The sequence below is a fragment of the Cucurbita pepo genome, chromosome 8 (genome assembly GCF_057944985.1).
Source record: "Cucurbita pepo subsp. pepo isolate OVF chromosome 8, ASM5794498v1, whole genome shotgun sequence".
In the NCBI taxonomy this organism is placed as follows: Eukaryota; Viridiplantae; Streptophyta; class Magnoliopsida; order Cucurbitales; family Cucurbitaceae; genus Cucurbita; species Cucurbita pepo.
This window is the reverse complement of record NC_141805.1, coordinates 10,705,559-10,723,551: the sequence shown is the minus strand read 5'-3', so window position 1 is coordinate 10,723,551 and position 17,993 is coordinate 10,705,559. Positions and strand designations below refer to the sequence as shown.

Sequence of the window (17,993 nt, the reverse complement as noted above, 5' to 3'; positions counted from 1 at the left end):
GAAGCTGTGCAGGCAGAGACATGGAATAAAAAACATATAGCATAAAGAAGAATGTCCAATCCAAAACTCCAAAAGCTCCAGAAACTCAATGGGCGTTTACAGGGCTAGTGTGAGGCTGTTTGTTGTAGGCCTCCTAGGCCTTCGAGGAAAATTCATCGAGATTTATCAAATGTGAGAAGAAAGGGTAATAAGAAATGATGACCCATTTGAATTTCTTTTCCTTTTTCATGGAAAACAACCAAATTGGTCCCTTTAAACCCATCATACATAATCATCATCATTTTCCCTCCCTCTTCCTTGTTTCTTTCATTTTCTGACCATTCTCAACACTTCTTCCATGGAAGTTCAGCTCAAACCAAGATGAAGCTAAGTTATGGGGGGGGGGGGGGGGGGGGGGGGGGGGGGGGGATGGATAGATCCTCAACTTGGAGGGTACCCTACGGATTTGGGGCCATCATTACAATATCTACAAAGAGTGGAAGGGTTTCAGAAGCTGAATGGAAACTGGTTCAGTATGCAAGCATTTTTTATTGCTTTGGTCCAAAACAACATCCTTGGCTACCTAACACCTTCATTCAAACAACAATCAATAATGTCTATTAACCATTCAAATCGCTTTGTGTTTTCTAATTCTTGTTGCAACTCGCAAACAAGAGAAGATATATTCACAGGTTTTCTACTCACTAAACAGCCTTCGTACATTGCTCAATAAAGGAACATTCCTTCTTCTACTTCTCCCTCTCTTTCTCTCTCTTCTTCCCAACCTTCTCTCTAATCTAAGATTTTTCAGTCTAGTTCCAAGAACAATGTCCATGCCAACATCTGCAGTTATTTGTTTTCTCGTTAAACAAATGTGGACTTGTCATGGGAAAAAGAAGCCATAGGAACCCCACCATTCCAACTACAAATGCCAGGCTCACCACTCCTGTGATGTTTAGATAAAGTTATTTTCAACTCAGACAAATTAATAAAAAAAATGAACAGCGAAAAAAAAATGTTGAAAACATCAACTTGACACAAAGGGTTAAATTCAGCTTTGGCATGTGGTATTTAATGTGCAGAGCAATTTAAGAATTGTTATTAATGAACCTATAACAATTCAACTTGCACTATTGACTCCAATCCAGTCCTAAATGAGAATGTTTCGAGCACTAGACAGAGGGATTTATCATTTTCTTGACATTCTTTTTGGCGGTCACTGATCACCAATTCAACCACTTATTTGCATTTAGAAAATGACCACGTAGAAAACCTTCTCATAAAGAATGGTAGCGAACAGAATAGTCTAATTATATGGAATTGTAATAATGACGAGAAATTTGGAACATATTTTTCCTATACAAAGGGAAAAGGGAGTATGTTTGATTCTTATGTTATTATCATGGGTTATCGATGAATTTAGATCAGAAAAATGTAAATATACCTCTTCTTCCAGAAAAAAGCACAGGTAATCCCATAAAGTTGCAAAAGACATGAGCAACTAACGGAGCAAGAAGATGGCCTGCAAGGAATATGACACCCGGCATTAGTGCGACATCTTCATGCGCCGATATTAGAGAACCCATAGAAATGGCATGAACAATTTACGAAGGATGATACAAGAGCAAGATTTCAAAGCAATACCACTCCGGACACTAGTTACACCATTAGGGAAAATAATATCATCAGTTCGCCAGTAACATTACCAAATACTATTTTCCCATAGTTAATTAAGTTCTTCCAGTAATCCATCCTCAGTTGAACGGTTACAAATGCTTAAACGTTAGTGGCCAGGCTTGTGCAATCTATCTTAGATATCATGTTTCTTCTTTGGTGGCAATGAAATATATCGAAGCTACTTTCAACGAACGGAAAGCAAACACTCCAATTGGAAGTGACCAAGGATATTCATTACAAAACTCTTAAGCAAGAGCTCTAAAGGAAAGCACCAAAAAGATATTGTCCACAGTCTACCTCCTAATAGCATTAATAAGAATAATTACAAATATATTCGATGTCATGTTAAAAATCAACCTTCTTATCAGCATCATCAAATTTTTAATGCGACCGTATCATTATTAATCTAGCCAATTTGATAAGAACATTAGTTATCATCAAGAAATGCATTAATGCGAACACATGCTTCCCATGAAACAAATGAGATCTGTCCAAGACTACAACTAAATAAAAGAAGATATATAAAAAATATATAAATAGAACTTCATTGCAAAATTGTTTGAGCTTATATAGAGTGGCACATTTAAAGATCTTGACAATCATTCCATTCCAATTTCAGCTTGAAGCTGGTGCATGTTCAACAGTTAGAATCTAAATCTCTTTTTACTTGATAATCGATTATAGAATAGCAGTCTGAAACAAAAGAACCAAAAAATAAGACCTATAAAATAAATAGCATGAAAAATAATGTTTTCCAGATACCAGTTCGCACAAAGAGAAAACTTGCGTATGATCCAAATACCACAGTATAGCAAAGCTGAAGACCTGGAAAAAGAATAAGCAAAACTGATACACATCCTTTATAAACATTTAAAACAAAAATATAAATAACCTTTTTCAGGGGGTAAAGGTTTTGTACCTACAACCATAACTGTTTTGGTTAAGTTGTTGTTCTGCTTGTCATAGTACTCCATAAAGTGGTTTAAATGTGCTGCAACGTGATGATGGAAACCAGTATGAGTAAATTCACAGAACGACCAAATGTTCAAAGTCTAGTGGTCGCATAACAATTCAAATTAATAAACTAAAACCAAATGTAAGCAATAAATGTTGAAATACATGGGAGAAAAATATTAACTCATCCTAATTATCAGCACGAACTTAGGTCTACAGTTCATATTTCTCAATGAAAATTGATCTCTTCATTTATACATTATAGGTCTCGTGGTCATTTAACATGGTACAAGAACAAGAAATCTCAATATGAAACCCTTGAAATGTTGCCCCATATTTCATATAAATAGGGGGAAAAACAACAAATCCTGAAAAGAACAAATAGTACAGAGAAGAATAAGGTCATGCCCCATAAAGAACAAACGAGAGTACATTCACAAACTCTAACGTATGGCAGTTTCAACTGCCAAAACGATGAAGTGTCTAACTTACCCAGACTGAAAAGAATGGGGCAGAGAAATATCACAGTGGTTGGTTTAAATCCCCCAGATAGAAGAACTGGTATCATGCATGCTCTAAACACCAACTCCTCAGTTAGTGGAGCCTGTCCAAAAAATGTGTGATGCAAAATGAAACCTTTCATATGAACCAACAAATCCAAGCAAAAAAGGTTCAGCATAGCGTAAAGAATAATTTATTACCATATAATGACCTACTCTAAAGAAATCTATTTGAATTTTATAGAAAGGGCAACTCACGAACTCAAAATCAAAGCATATTTTACCCCCGAGTAGCATCCAGAACATGGACGTCAGTCAAAGCCTTCCCAACCAAATCATGAATCTTCAGTGATTGAAGACAGTGATCAGGTAACCACATCAATCCAGTTACTACCATTACTTGTAGGAGTACTCACCACAACATAATTTCTCCAATAATGGAAACAGTGAGGACCCAAGAAATGGAATGGAAAAGTTACTACCATTACTACCATCAATCCATTTACTACCATCACTTAAGAGATGGAAACAGTGAGGACCCAAAAATGGAATGGAAAAGTTGGAGTACTCACCACAACATAATTTCTCCAAGCTAAAACATTTGAGACCGTTAATAGCACCCAATCAAGAAATCTTGTCCAAAAAAATATGGCACTGTCCAAAAGGGAGCCTTCTCCGTGATTCATATGTTCTCCCCATGAATCCACAAATAACAAAGACTTTAAGGCCATTGATCCAAGGTACATTAAAGAAGTCAATGAAAGAGGAAAGACCACAGCTTGCCACTGTTTCATAGATAAAATAGCAATTCAGGATGCAAGTTAGGATTCATTTTACTTTTCCAATCTGCAGACTACAAGATTCTAAAATTGACTAAAATATTAAAGAAAACCTTAGATAATACGGGTATTATCTAACAGAGGAGAAGATATTTGCACTTACAATATGATCTGCTCGGATGCCATAAGCTGCTAATAAAAGTGAAAAATCCATTTTTCTTATCTAGCATAAAACAACATGAGATGGAGAAAGTCAGCATTTTGATAGAAATCTAGCACAGACAAATATGTAAGATATGGACTAAGCACTTATAATGAGTAACAAAGATTAACTGAATTACAAATTCCAGAGATCTATTGTAACTTACAGAACGAGTAACAAGAAATCGTGTCTACATAATATTTTCTTTTTTTATGGTAATACTCTCATCGTGTGGAGGTGAGCACTTACCGCTTGGTTGAAGGTATATGCCTTAAGCAACTAAGCTAAACTCAAATTGTCCCCTCTCCATGGTAATTAAAAAGTAATGATCTCAAATCTATAATTTACCCATTAGATTGATTCATTCATTTTATATCCTACACCAGTCGGTTTATGTATACATGAATTCTTGTCCCCAGTTCTATTAGTCGGTACGGTGGATCCAAGTTCGTTATTCAGTTAAGCTTGATAACCCCTGACTGCAAGCTCAAGATGAACAATACATTCTTTAAACCAAAATGTACTTCGTTTTTCTTTTCATTTTTTCTAAAATCCACAAAGTAAAGCCATAAATAAATAACTTCAAAAAATCCGGTTAGTTTACTAGTGGTTCACATGATAAAATAGTTCTTACTAAAACAGAGTATTGACAATATATTGATTGATCATTTTGCCTTAAGTGAACAGTAGCAGAACGTTTCCTAACAACGGAATAGCCTCGAACTTTTTTCTCTCTCTCTCCTAAGAATGTTCCAAACAGAGATAAATGATTATTAAACGTGTCAATGCGAAAAAAGGAAAACCGGAGATGATTTAGGAGCAGCTCATAGCAAAAACAGACTATACAGTCATTCTTTCAGAAACTAATGACCGGAAAAAAGCAATCGAAGCTTACAGGAAGGATTAGAACGCAGACGAGGACTGAGACGGCGGTGGAAATGAAGGCGCACAGAAACCGTCGAGTCATGTAAACTTGAAGAGAAGTAGGAGGCGGTAGACGAAGAATCAAAGTAGGAGCATAGAGAACGGCGACGTAGAACAAAGCCATGGCCGTGCAGGCTGTTACTGCCACTGCTTTGGAGATCGAACAACTTTCCTCCTCCATTGCTAGATTTCCCAATCCAAGCAAACCTAAAACGCAGAACTAAGGCAGGTATTCCAAGTAATCGAGGCCGAGATGAATTTGAATCGCTTTCCGTCAATTTCACGGTTCGAAATCGCCTCGCTTCCTACAACCCGCCATCTCGAGCACGCCGAGTCGATTCGGCGGGTTCCCTTCTCGTTCTTTGCAATTTCTTCGACTAACCCCCAAGGCGAGAGACATGTCAGTCAAACAACCTTTTTTCTTTTCTAATTAGCAAATTAGAAAAGTAATTAAATTACATCAAAATAATAAATCCGCTCCATTATATATATATATATATATATATATTTTTAATTAGTGTGAATATAATTCTTTTTATTTAATTCAGACTAATTTAACGTGTTAATAACTCCATGTTCAATTTCATAAAAAAAGAAAATTTTATTATTGTGCTCTACTTATATACAAAACTCTGCTAACGACAATAAAACCTTAAATTTGTATTAGTTACCATACTGTGTTTCGAGTAGGAACTCAAAATTTCATAATCAGTTGAGATTGATGGAGAGTGTCGAGCTAAGAGGTAAAGACACTGAAGGTATATAGTTCATCGACGTGCCAATTGACTCTTAAGTCAAGGACAATATGTTACGAAAATGATCTAAATAAATTTGTAGACGAGACAAAATAAAAATATTATTGGTTGTTTGAATATTTTAATCAAATTAATAGGATAGGGTTATTTTTTAATTGGCAACATAATTAGTAATTAAGGTTGAAAATTCTAAGAGGATTATTTCTAAATAATTAGAAATTAAATCATTTTAATGACTTCATCAATTTATTTCCTAATATGAATAAACTTCGAAAGAAAGAAATACCCATTCGTAGTTTTCCATAAAGAACGGTGGTAAAGATGTAATTTCGTACCTCACATTAAGTCACTTAGAAAATTCTTAGCCTAGAACCTGTCCACAAGTGCCGTCAACCAGTAAAAACGGAATGGGAAAAGTCAGATATACCCTTAGAAATCTGTACTATATAAACCGCTTTCTTTTATTACTTTTCTAGAGCTTCGAATTGTCGCGAGTATTTCACCATTTCTCTCACTACGTTTAGAGCATTCGATCGCGAGGCGAATCCCTAAACCTCAAAATCATTCTTCGATTCAGAGCTGTTTTGAATTTCAATCTGTTTCAGATTTCGGAGTTTTGTTCTTCTGCAATCTATGGGGACGGTGAAGAAGGAATTCGCTGTACCGCCAGTGGTTTTCCCTTCTGGCGGCAACCCCAATCTTCAACAACGGCGGGTGGCGACCGCGCCATTTCAGCCTCCTCGGTCGACCGGCTCCAGCATTCCGTTTATGTCCTTTGACATCGGATCCGCTGCCGCTGCTTCAACATCCTCCGGTAGCATCTATGGTGGTTCTATTGTTGGGGGGTCTGTCCCTGGTGGTGCTAATTTCGAAGACGAAGAACCCCTGCTCGACGAACTCGGGATCCATCCGGATCAAATCTGGAAGAAGACCAAGTCGATTCTGAATCCGTTCCGTGTCAGACCCGATGTGCACAAGGACTCGGACTTGTCTGGGCCGATTCTCCTTTACATGTTCTTCGGCCTCTTCCAGTTGCTCGCCGGTAAGATCCAATTCGGCGTGATTCTGGGATGGATTGTCGTTTCTTCCATCTTTCTATATGTTGTGTTCAATATGTTGGCCGGACGGAATGGTAATTTGAACCTTCACACATGTACTAGCGTGGTTGGGTACTGTATGTTGCCGGTTGTGGTTTTGTCGGCAGTGTCCTTGTTCCTACCGCAAGCCGGTATAATGAGATTCGCTGTCGCCGGAGTTTTTGTGTTGTGGGCGACGAGGATCTGTACGAGTCTCATGGTTTCTCTGGCTGATGGTGGAGATGAGCACCGCGGGTTGATAGCGTATGCTTGTTTTTTGATTTTCACTCTGTTTTCTCTGTTAGTTATATTTTAGTTCTAATGCAAATGCTTCTCTGATCTGATCAGCATTGGCATTCTTTCGTTTCTTACCTGAAAAAAAGAAAACACTCAAGTCCTGATTGTTTTTCTTTTTGTTACTATATTGATTACGTGAAATGGGTAGAGTTTGGATACTTGATGTGGTAAATGAGATATCTTTGTTCTTTTAATTTCTCTATTTAGTTCTTCAGGATGGTCCGCATTTCTCATGTTAGTTTTGTAGGAGATAAACAGGATTACAAATGTGTCCTTGAGTTCTAAGGGAGTTAAGCTAGTTTACTTGTAGGTATCAGAATGGCTTGTTTTGAATCTACACTTCAAGTTATTTGTATGGTATGCTTGGTTGATGATTGCCTCCACCTCAATATCCAAGCGTTACCAATGCCCCTTTGAGCAATTATCTTGGAGATAAACCAAGTTTAGTTTAGTTGCATCTTATCTTGATGATTGGCCTCCACTCTTTTCTTTTGGATTTTGAACCTGTTGTTTGCTTCTTCTTTTGTCTTAGTATCACAGTGTCTTCATGCAATGTTTTGAAAGACTTAAAACTGGTCTTTAGGCTTTTTCTTTGGAAGAATTGAGTGTCCAGACATAAGCATCGAATGCCATCGAAACATCGTCTGCATGTGTCGAACCAATTTGACCAGCTTTTGAACTTCGTATCTATAAGCGGGATCATGTTCAATGTCCTAGTAATGCGCCCGTGGTTAAGTTGTTATGTATTCCCTTCGCCTTTTTTATTTATCTACTGAATGGGTCTCTGAGAAGGTAGTTTCATACACTACAATGTCCCTGTATGTACCTCCTACTGTAGTGAAATGTGCCCTTGCTGATATGATAACCAGCAGAGGTTTGAAGAATGTAGTAGGCAGGCAGGCTCTTTTAACTGATCTGGTTTGATGTTTCTGGTTCTCTTTTGACAAGATATTGAAGAAAGAATTGGGTTAGCACGTCGCTTGGTTATAGAGGTGGAAGGTTGTTTGGGATGATAGATAGTTATTTCTCGATACGGGTTCATGGCGAAATCATTTAGATCTTTTCTCTGTGCATTGTTGGTCTTACCACCAAGGAACCATAGATGTTGTCTTTATAAGAACTAAGGAAATATGTAAGAGATGAGAGTTTTCTTTTCTTTCCTTTGGTTGGAAAGAAATGGAAGGATATCTACTGGATATATCGATAGATCGTGGGAGGATATGTCGAGTCGTCGTATTGTTTCATTGTTGGTTCACAATGCAAAATTGTTTTGTTTTCCTCCCATGGAGTAAGTTCCACAAACATTTCAGCTTTTAGTTTTAGTGAACAGTTCAACTTGTTATCTAAGGCCTCCACGATTGTTACCAGAATCTTGAGGCTGTTTCTGGCTGCAGCATGTAACTGTTGGGTAGTTGACTAATGTTTATGTCTTTCCTGGTTCGTTTTGATGATAGGTATTCGATCATCGAGACGAGCTCGGTTAGATTATGTTGTTGCCATCTATTTGTACCCCGTATGTCTTGATCAATGAGGTTTCCTATTTTCATGGTCATTCTTATCTAGACGCGGTACCTGTTCATTCATGTACCATCTCCTTTACTTGAGGGTCATGTCTACCAGCTTCTTTCTTGATTTGTTTTCAAACTACATCTGACTAGGAGAAGTTCGCTCTAATACCACATGCCTTAGTGGCTCGTTTTTAAACGTCATAGTATCACATGATAACCATAGAACATACAATTTATCCTACTAAACCCTTAAGTATTCTAATAGTAAGTTCAGTGTTTCAATAAATCTAATTCCAACCGGTACACCTGAGCAACTGTTACTTCGAGGGATGGATGGATTTAAATGCACTTTTTATAGTTCATTTGAGATCATTTATGTATAATAGTTCATCTCCGTCTCAAGTTAAATAATAGTTCATCTTCGTCTCAACTTTGTTATTACTATTAAACCAAGACAATCTAGGCACGTTGTTGTTCAAATTCATTATTGAAAATATATCATAACGACTTACGACCCATTTGAAATATCTATCTATATATATAGGCAAACATGTACTCAAAATTAATAAAAATAATTGTATTTATAAATTATTTATTTGTGTCATACTTCTGTTCATTTACAAATATCAAACTGTATATTAGTAAAAGTCAAACTAATCGGTCAACTACAAGTTCATAAAATAATAATAATAATAATAATAATAATAATAATAATAATAAATTCCAAGATCAATTTGTTGTAGTAAGACAGAATATTTAAAGAAAAAAGAAAAAAGAAAAAGAAAGACACGTGTAAGAAAAAAAATTAAAAACTATATTATTTTGACAAACACAAACACAAAGGCCATCTTCGCGCTTGAAGTTCTTTGTTTTTCCCACTTCAGATCTATCCATTTGACTTGATCTCGAGTAGCCGAGGGCTTTAATGGCGGGTGGTATGAACAGGAAGATTTCCGCAGCATCGGCCAGAGCTCATACAAGGAGAGCTAAGCAGAGCAGTTCTTCCCCGATTTCTTCAGGTTTTCCTATCTCCATTTTCTCCACTGTTTGTTAGAATTTTTAGGCGTTCTTTGTTTCTCGTATTCTGAAATTCGCACGTCAATGATACGCGTTGTTGCTTATTTCGTTTCTGAAGAAATTGGTGATCTGAAGATGGAAGTAACGAGGAATTGTAGTTCTCCGTTTGTTTTTAATGAAGTTGACTAAGCTATAGCAATGACCAAAATCGACCTAATCTGTAGTTTATGGTGCTGTTTTCAATTTCTAACCTCAGCTTTGAATCTCTCGGGCATGAAATTTTTGTCTACACCATCAAACTAGCGACATATTCTTGTTATTCCTTGTTACTAATCTATTGGATTTCTTCAGTTTTATTTCCCCCAATTGTCATTACTGCTAAGCGGAGTAGTATTGTGGATTTCAAGCATTGAACTAGCTGCCGTGTTACGTTTGGCTTTTAGCCGCTCTTGTAATCTAATCTGAGTAGGAATGGGTCTTCATTTTGTTACAGATTATAGATAGTCTCCATGTTATTATAGAACAAATAACATGATTGATTTTCTCTTAACATCATCTTGTTCTTGTTCTTGTTCTTGTTCCGTTGTATCTACTGCTCTTCTGATTAGAACTTAAAATTACAGGATTGCTAAAAAGTACAGTAGTGCTGCTCTTTTTTGGGTTTTTGGCCTGGGGTTATCAGGCAATCCAGCCTCCTGCACCAAAAATATGTGGCTCCCCTGATGGTCCTCCTATCACAGCACCAAGAATAAAGCTTAGAGACGGTAGGTATTTGGCATACAAGGAGCATGGGGTTCCAAAAGCTTCAGCTAAATTCAAAATTATCTATGTCCATAGCTTTGGTTCTTGCAGACACGATGCCATTGTTGCAAACACCATCTCCCCGGTATCATCTATGTTTCTCCCTTTAATGTTCTAATTGTTCTGGAAATGCTTCTAAACACTCAATTGTAATCTCTATTGACATCTTGCAGGACATAATTGAAAACCTAGGAATCTACATTGTATCATTTGACAGATCTGGTTATGGAGAGAGCGATCCAAATCCGAAACGAACTGCGAAAACTATTGCTTTTGATATAGAGGAGCTAGCTGATGAATTGGGACTAGGATCCAAATTCTATGTTGTTGGGTTTTCCATGGGTAGTCAGGCTGTTTGGAGCTGTCTAAAATATATTCCTAACAGGCTAGCAGGGGCAGCACTATTAGCGCCAGTTATTAACTATTGGTGGCCTGGGCTCCCTGCAAACTTAACAAAGGAAGCTTTCTATCAGCAGTTTCAGCGGGATCAGTGGGCAGTTCGTGTTGCTCATTACACCCCCTGGCTTACCTACTGGTGGTATACACAAAAATGGTTTCCTTCTTCTAGTGTTGTTGGATCTAATCCCAACATTCGATCTCGTCAAGACAAAGAACTCCAATCCAAGCGAGTGGACAGGGAATTATGTGCGGTATGTGAATTTTCTTTATGAAACTTTGGTTTCTACTTTTTGGATCTTATCTTATTCAACGCTGACTGTTTAAATGATAAAGATGGTGCACAATGGTGATTCCTATGCTCTTACATAAAAAATAAAAAATAAAAAATCTTGGCCAAATCTGAGAGGTGGGATGGAAGTAAACGTGGAAAAATCAACGTCCTACCCCCTCAAGTGTTGGTTTGGTACATTCAGAAGTCTGCCATAAACAATGTTGAATTAGGAAAGGAGACAAATTATACATACGAGGGGGAAATGCAGAGGCTACAAATACACAAGGATAACATTAGGTTTGCCAAACTGTTTGGTGGCACGTATAGAAGTGAGGCAAATTGATAGGAACCTTAGAACGCTCTTTCATTTTATGTATGTTAGGGTTGGTGGGAAAAGGATGGAATGAGTAGTGTGATGTAATACACGGAGTTTGGATAGGAGTAGGTAAGGATAGGAACTGTCTTTTGTATTAGTGTTAAGGGGTTGGTGAATCCAATGGAATATATGGTAGGAGTAAGCACTATGACGAGGGTACGTATTTGTCCAGTAGACAGAGAAAGAGTAAATAAGGATAATATAACAAGGGAGAGTGAAGGGTATAAAAAGTACTGTTTGAGAGTAGTAGGAGCCAAGATATCGGCATTTGGTGGCTTTTGGAAATTTAAATCTGTGTGGGAAACACTTAGGTTGGACAGTCCAACAGGAAATAGTAGAGGGAGTAACTGAACGAGTAGTCATGATGGGAGAGGAAAAATTGGATATGTTCCAAATGAAGATGTCTTGCTTCCCCTTGCAATGCCTTTACTGGGAGACAGAGGGAATGAAAAATATTCATCTGAACAAGTTTGGAAGGCATTAGTGGGAATTCTGGATTGAATCCTGGTAAAAGGCTGTCTTCCTATGTTACAAAGCTTATAAATATGATCCTGGAATCAAAATAGTCCATTATGATAGCCGAGAAAGAAAGAACGGAACTCAAGTTCTCATAGGTGAAAGTATTTCTAGGTTTAATTTTCAAAAACCAAGTAGTTATCAATTTGGATCCAAACTTCAAGTTCGTGGTTAATAAGTTTTTGAACTTAAAAATGCTTCTAGCATTGTCCCTCAAAACTAATCAATCTATTACGCAATGCTCGGTGATAATTGGTATCTAGGAGGTTCAAATCACCGTACTGATTAGGAATCGTATCTCTGGAGCTCTCGAACAAAGTACACCCTTTGTTCGACACTTTAGTCACTTTTGACTACACATTCGAGGCTCACAATTCTTTATTCGATATTTGAGGATTCTATTGATATGGTTAAGTTTAGGGCATGACTCTGATACCATGATAGTAATCGCGGCTCTCCACAATGGTATGATATTGTCCACTTTGAGCATAAGCTCTCATGGCTTTGCTTTGGGCTTCCCCAAAAGGCCTCGTACCAATGGAGATAGTATTCCTCACTTATAAACTCATGATCCACTAAATTAACCAATGTGAGACTTACTCCCAATAATTTCCAACACCTACCCCATATTTGTTGTACTTCTTTAAAGCTAAAGTAGGCTAACTAGCTAACATTTTATCCTTGCATGAAATTCTCAGCATGTTTCTACCCAACAAGGAGAACAGGAATCTATCCACAGGGACGCCATTGTTGGATTTGGGAGGTGGGAATTCAGTCCTCTGAATCTGGAAAACCCATTCCCAGAAAGAGAAGGTTCTGTCCATTTATGGCATGGAGATGAAGACAAGATTGTGCCTGTCACGCTTCAACGATACATTGCTAAACAGCTTCCTTGGATTCATTATCACGAGGTAGCGGGTGCCGGTCATTGGTTTCCCATAGCTGATGGTATGTCTGAATCCATCATTAAAGCTCTTCTTCTTAATGATAAATAGGCTTTTATTACAGCTTCTGCTGGGTTGGTGATTCTTCATTACTCCATTTTTGTCTCTCATCCTTGCTACTACATTGCATGAGATGACCACAATGGATACGTCTACCAACATCTCTCTTACTGATGGTTGAAATTTATGGTTGAAATTTAGGGTTCAAAGTGTGTAATTATGTCGAAGTGTGTAATGATGTCGTGTTCGACCTTATCTTGTATGCTCCTTGACTAATCTTATGAGATAATCACTTGAGACTAGACGATACTTGTTGGTTGGAAATTAGGTAGGATTTGAAAATCTTCTATATTTTTTCACTTGACCTAAGATTATTGGCATATGCTAGGATGATTTGCCTACAATTTTATACGTTGGATATACGAGATAGAAATTGCAAAAATTGTGTTTTGACCATACGTCTAAGGGATAGGATAGGACTTCGGAGGAGAGCCACTATATTCTTTCAAGTTATAACCACGTCGAATAATCTCTCAAACTATTATTTCAAGGAGAGAATCTAGGTTCAAGGATGCATTCGAGATGAATTTATACATTAAAATTGTTGTGGCAGGAATGACATTGAACTTAAATCTAAAAAACGTTAATAAATCATTCCTATTGCCGTTGCCGAGCTACAAGTTCCACAATATAGGAGTGAGATTTTCTAAAAAGCCAAAGTATATGATATTTTTTTGTATATAAGAATTTATAGTTGACCCTAACTATCTTCGTGTCTATAAAATTTATTAGACATTAAATTAAAAAATTCAATTCTAGAGACTTTTTTAATAAATAAAGATTTATTAATAATTTAAAAATAAAGAAATATATTAGATACAAAACAAATTTTAAAAATATATTCAGTATATTATTTGTTAAAAAAATAAAATATTATTATTATTATTAAAAGGAAAAAAAAAACAGCTAAATAGCCAACTAAAAAGTGCCACGTGCCTAGGCTTCAGCTATCCCAACTTGCATGCGACGATATCGCTATCCAAAGTACCCTCCAGATCACCTCTCCTCTATGTCATAACCCTAAAGCTGCTAAAATTACCCAGCATTCACCAATGAAACAAAACAACAGCTAACGTGGAAGATGCTCATTGGATATCCACTACTTAGGTGTGTAAGCTAGCTACACAGAATCTCCACCCAGCTTAGAGGCAAAAAATAAATACGTGTTCGTTTACGAGAGTCCAGACAGTGTCAAGAAAAGCTAAACAGAGCCACGTGTCTTGCACGTGTCATGGACTTCGTAGATAGGTTCAAACAAAAGAAGAACGCCCTCCAATTTTCAAATCCTTAATTAAAATAAAAAATAAAAAATTAATCTCTTAACAAAATAAATAAATAAATATAATTTCTTCCTTCGAGGAATTTAAGCAGTGGGCTCCACCTCTCCTTATTTTGTCTCTGGCTCTTCCCCAAGACAATGTCATCAAAAGGCTACCATTTACCAGGACCCTTTTAATTCAAGACACCCAGTAAAGCTATATATATATATATATATATATATACTGAAGAGGCCGTAGTTTAAGCACGCTGCTCTGTTCCTTGTCGTCTTCAAGCTTCGTATTTTGTTGCAGAGATTCAGAGCTTGAGAAAGCTTCGTTAATGGCGGCTTCTGTTAGATTGAAAGCTTTGGATTTGATGGTTTAAAGTCTCAAGCTTACACAAGCAATAGCAGTCTCTGTTTCTCTTCATCTTTACTGCTTCCCCCATTTCTTAAAGGTAGCTTCAATGGCTGCCCTGTTTCCGCCATTAAAGCTCTGTTTCTTTAAATTTGGAGTTTTTGACATACCCATTTGAAAATTAATACAAAAAAGGGAAATTTTGCTCGTTTTCTTCTCCATCCATTAATGAAATCTCTGATATTCTTGTTTTTTTTTTTCACTGATCTTCATAGATATTGGAAGAACTTGAAGATGGTGATAACAGAATCAGAAATGTTGTCTCATGATGAAGCGGAATCGCCATTGCAGTCTGAGCAGCAGCTCAAAAACAATGGATTCTCTTCCCTTGGAAGACAATCCTCCATTTACTCTCTTACACTGGACGAATTTCAGCATACTCTCTGTGAGAGTGGCAAGAATTTTGGGTCAATGAACATGGATGAGTTCCTCACCAGCATTTGGACGGCGGAGGAAAACCAAGCAATCAGTGGCAGCCACTCCGCCGCCACTGCCGTGGCGGCTGCGGCGGCATTGAGTAATACTCAGACTCACCTGCCGGTGACCGGAGCGTCGTGGGGGAAACGCAATATAGAGAAGCAAGCCAGCTTGGGTCGCCAAGGTTCACTAACAGTTCCTTCGCCGTTGTGTCGGAAGACGGTGGAAGAGGTTTGGTCGGAGATTCATAAGAGCCATCAGGGGCAGAGTCAAAACAGCAATTCACAAGAGTCCGCCGCGCGCCAACCCACTTTTGGGGAGATGACATTGGAGGATTTTCTGATCAAAGCAGGGGTTGTTCGAGAGCCTTGCGGCGGAGCAGGAGTGGCGCAGGCATTGCAACCACCGCAGCAGTATAGTTTGTACCAGAATAGCAACCACGCCGTTGGTGGTAGTCATGTTTCAAGGCCTATTGGACTCAGTACATCTGCAGCTGGCGGTGGTAGCATTTCAACTGGGTATGCTAGCAATGGGAAAAGAAACAGTTTTTATTCGTCACAGGCTCCTTATGGTGGTGGCGGAGGAGGAGGATATCCGCCTGCTCAGCCGTTGGGGATGGCGGCGCCTGTGAGTCCAGTTTCCTCCGATGGAATGTGCGGGAATCAAGTGGATAAGTCGAATCAATTTGGGTTGAGAGGTAGGAAGAGAGTGATTGATGGGGCAGTTGAGAAAGTTGTGGAGAGGAGACAGAGGAGGATGATAAAGAACAGGGAGTCGGCGGCGAGGTCCAGAGCTAGAAAACAGGCTTACACGGTGGAGTTAGAAGCAGAGCTGAACCAGTTAAGAGAGGAAAATGGACAGCTTAAGCAGGCCTTGGTAAGCAACATCATGTGAAAACATTTGATGTTTTTAGACAGCAATTGTCCACTGTTGCGATTCTAACCAGATTTTGTGTTCTTGTTTTTTTGGTTTTGGAACATGAACAGGCAGAGCTTGAGAGGAAGGGAAAGCAACAGGTACCCTTTCCTTCCTTCCTTCTTCTTCTTTCTTGATTGTGAGATCCCACCTTAGTTGCGGAGCGGAAACCTCTTCCTATCTATATGTAATTTAGGAACTTTGAGGAGAACTCGAAACCGAACGTTCAAAAACGACAATATCGGTTAGCAATGAGTTTGGACTTGGACTGGTACAAATAGTATCAGAGCAAGACACTAAGTGATATGCTAGCGAGGATGTTGAGTCTTGAAGGGAGATGGATTGTGGATCCCACATCGGTTGGAGAGGAGAACAAAACATTCTTGGTAAAGATGTGGAAACCTCTCTCTAGCAAAAGCATTTTAAAAACCTTGAGAATAAGCTCGGGCTTGAACGGTTACAAATGGTATCAGAGTCAGACATCACGTGATGTGTGAGTGAGGAGACTAGGCGGTGTGCCAACAAGGACACTAAGTCCAACATAGAAAATATCAACTAGTAGTGGGTTTGAGCTGTTACAAATGGTATCAGATTCAGACATCACGCACTAAGTCCAACATAGAAAATATCAACTAGTAGTGGGTTTGAGCTGTTACAAATGGTATCAGATTCAGACATCACGCAATGTGTGAGTGAGTGGGCTTAAGCTGTTACAAATGGTATCAGAGTTAGACATCACGTGATGTGTGAGTGAGGAGGCTAGGCAGTGTGCTAGCAAGGACACTGGATCTTGAAGAGGGATGGATTGTAAGATCCCACACCAGTTAGGGAGGGGAACAAACCACGTTTTAAAAACGTTGAGTGGAATTCTGGGAGGGGAAAAGCCTTTGTAAACCCTGAAATGAAAAGTCCAAAGTGGAAAATATCGGCTAGCAAGCAATAGATTTGAACCAATCCTAATTTGTTGAATGTGTTTCTAAATTCATAGAGGTTTGAGCTACATATAGCTAGCAATTGTTGTGTAATTTGTGAGATGGAACTCCATTTTTGCAGTACCTGGAGGGAACAAAGAACGTTCAAACGAAGGCAGAAAGAGCGAAGGAAAAGCTTGGTGTTATGAGGAGAAGCTTGAGTTGCCCATTGTGAAACAAAATGCTCAAATGTGGTAGCCATGGTGAAACAAAATGCTCAAATGTGGTAGCCATGGTGAAACAAAATGCTCAAATGTGGTTAGCCATGGTGAACACAAAACCCTAAAAACTTGCAATGGTTCAGAGAAAAACCTGGTGCATCCAGCAGCAGCAGCAGCAGCAGCAGATGTTAACTGTGTTGCAGGAATTTGAGCTGTGTGCTGTTCCTCTTCCTTTCTTCACCTGCCTCCATCTACAGGATTTGATTCCGTTTTCTTCTGAGCTTGTAAAGGCGTTGTAAAATGAAGTACATACGATACAACGAGAGCAATGAAAGTAATGATCTGGCGTTTGTGGTAAAAAACGAGAGTAAATGAAATAATAAAAAAGCTTATTATACTTTTTTGGTCCCGGCGGGGCTCGAACCCGCGACCTTCGGCTCATAAGACCAACGCTCTAACCAACTGAGCTACGGGACCACTTGATAGCAACGGTGAATTTAAAATTATTCATCGTTAAAAAATTTAAGGGCTTTCTTTGTTGGGTAATTTGAATATTCTAAACCCAAAACCACATTTGTACCAATTTGGAGGTTTTAACATCACTTTGTGTTCGTCATTATTTTAAGCATGAACGAGTGTTGGGTCGGTGTAAAATCTTTCTTTTTGCATAACTTAAGACTCTAGACTCCAAACTGATAATGTCAATTTTATTCATTAGTGATTTGAAACAAGCCTCGGTGTAACAGCTTCATTGAATCATTTTTACTCATTTGTATAGTTTTTCGACACGTGGGTAAAAAAATATGGATCGATTTACT

General features: G+C 38.2%; 4 protein-coding genes and 1 non-coding gene across 5 annotated transcripts; 3 read left to right on the top strand and 2 right to left on the bottom strand.

Moving 5' to 3' along the window:
- Positions 1-508: 508 nt before the first annotated feature.
- On the bottom strand, positions 509-5,436 carry FACE2 (farnesylated protein-converting enzyme 2). The gene is made up of 8 exons (XM_023685137.2): positions 4,987-5,436; positions 4,053-4,112; positions 3,683-3,895; positions 3,103-3,214; positions 2,576-2,647; positions 2,419-2,481; positions 1,424-1,501; positions 509-925 (listed from the first exon to the last, which is right to left on the bottom strand). The coding sequence occupies exons 1-8, from the start codon at positions 5,194-5,196 to the stop codon at positions 792-794; spliced, it is 942 nt and encodes a 313-aa protein (XP_023540905.2). The 5' UTR covers positions 5,197-5,436; the 3' UTR covers positions 509-791.
- Positions 5,437-6,250: 814 nt separating this feature from the next.
- LOC111799701 (Integral membrane Yip1 family protein) lies at positions 6,251-7,337 on the top strand. Its single transcript, XM_023683146.2, has one exon. The coding sequence runs from the start codon at positions 6,404-6,406 to the stop codon at positions 7,160-7,162; it is 759 nt and encodes a 252-aa protein (XP_023538914.1). The 5' UTR covers positions 6,251-6,403; the 3' UTR covers positions 7,163-7,337.
- A 2,158-nt stretch (positions 7,338-9,495) lies between these two features.
- Positions 9,496-13,277, top strand: LOC111800978 (uncharacterized). Its single transcript, XM_023684919.2, has 4 exons — positions 9,496-9,670; positions 10,292-10,554; positions 10,643-11,119; positions 12,730-13,277. Exons 1-4 carry the CDS (start codon positions 9,577-9,579, stop codon positions 13,024-13,026), a joined length of 1,131 nt encoding a protein of 376 aa, XP_023540687.2. The 5' UTR covers positions 9,496-9,576; the 3' UTR covers positions 13,027-13,277.
- Positions 13,278-14,527: 1,250 nt separating this feature from the next.
- Positions 14,528-17,483, top strand: LOC111800628 (protein ABSCISIC ACID-INSENSITIVE 5). Its single transcript, XM_023684414.2, has 5 exons — positions 14,528-14,751; positions 14,927-16,004; positions 16,115-16,144; positions 17,097-17,222; positions 17,288-17,483. Exons 2-4 carry the CDS (start codon positions 14,946-14,948, stop codon positions 17,187-17,189), a joined length of 1,182 nt encoding a protein of 393 aa, XP_023540182.2. The 5' UTR covers positions 14,528-14,751; positions 14,927-14,945; the 3' UTR covers positions 17,190-17,222; positions 17,288-17,483.
- A 95-nt stretch (positions 17,484-17,578) lies between these two features.
- On the bottom strand, positions 17,579-17,652 carry TRNAI-UAU (transfer RNA isoleucine (anticodon UAU)). The gene has a single exon. It is a non-coding gene; the product is annotated as a tRNA-Ile (tRNA).
- Between the last annotated feature and the right edge of the window lie 341 nt (positions 17,653-17,993).

Excerpts from the sequence above, each read along its gene's own strand:
- FACE2 (XM_023685137.2), bottom strand. The coding sequence starts at position 5,196 with ATGGAGGAGGAAAGTTGTTCGATCTCCAAAGCAGTGGCAGTAACAGCC. Across the intron at positions 2,648-3,102 it reads CCCCATTCTTTTCAGTCTGG|CACATTTAAACCACTTTATG; the intron begins GTAAGTTAGACA and ends ATCACGTTGCAG. Across the intron at positions 926-1,423 it reads GCTTTTTTCTGGAAGAAGAG|GAGTGGTGAGCCTGGCATTT; the intron begins GTATATTTACAT and ends TAAACATCACAG.
- LOC111799701 (XM_023683146.2), top strand. The coding sequence starts at position 6,404 with ATGGGGACGGTGAAGAAGGAATTCGCTGTACCGCCAGTGGTTTTCCCT.
- LOC111800978 (XM_023684919.2), top strand. The coding sequence starts at position 9,577 with ATGGCGGGTGGTATGAACAGGAAGATTTCCGCAGCATCGGCCAGAGCT. Across the intron at positions 9,671-10,291 it reads TTCTTCCCCGATTTCTTCAG|GATTGCTAAAAAGTACAGTA; the intron begins GTTTTCCTATCT and ends TTAAAATTACAG. Across the intron at positions 10,555-10,642 it reads TTGCAAACACCATCTCCCCG|GACATAATTGAAAACCTAGG; the intron begins GTATCATCTATG and ends GACATCTTGCAG.
- LOC111800628 (XM_023684414.2), top strand. The coding sequence starts at position 14,946 with ATGGTGATAACAGAATCAGAAATGTTGTCTCATGATGAAGCGGAATCG. Across the intron at positions 16,005-16,114 it reads GACAGCTTAAGCAGGCCTTG|GCAGAGCTTGAGAGGAAGGG; the intron begins GTAAGCAACATC and ends GAACATGAACAG. Across the intron at positions 16,145-17,096 it reads AGAGGAAGGGAAAGCAACAG|TACCTGGAGGGAACAAAGAA; the intron begins GTACCCTTTCCT and ends CCATTTTTGCAG.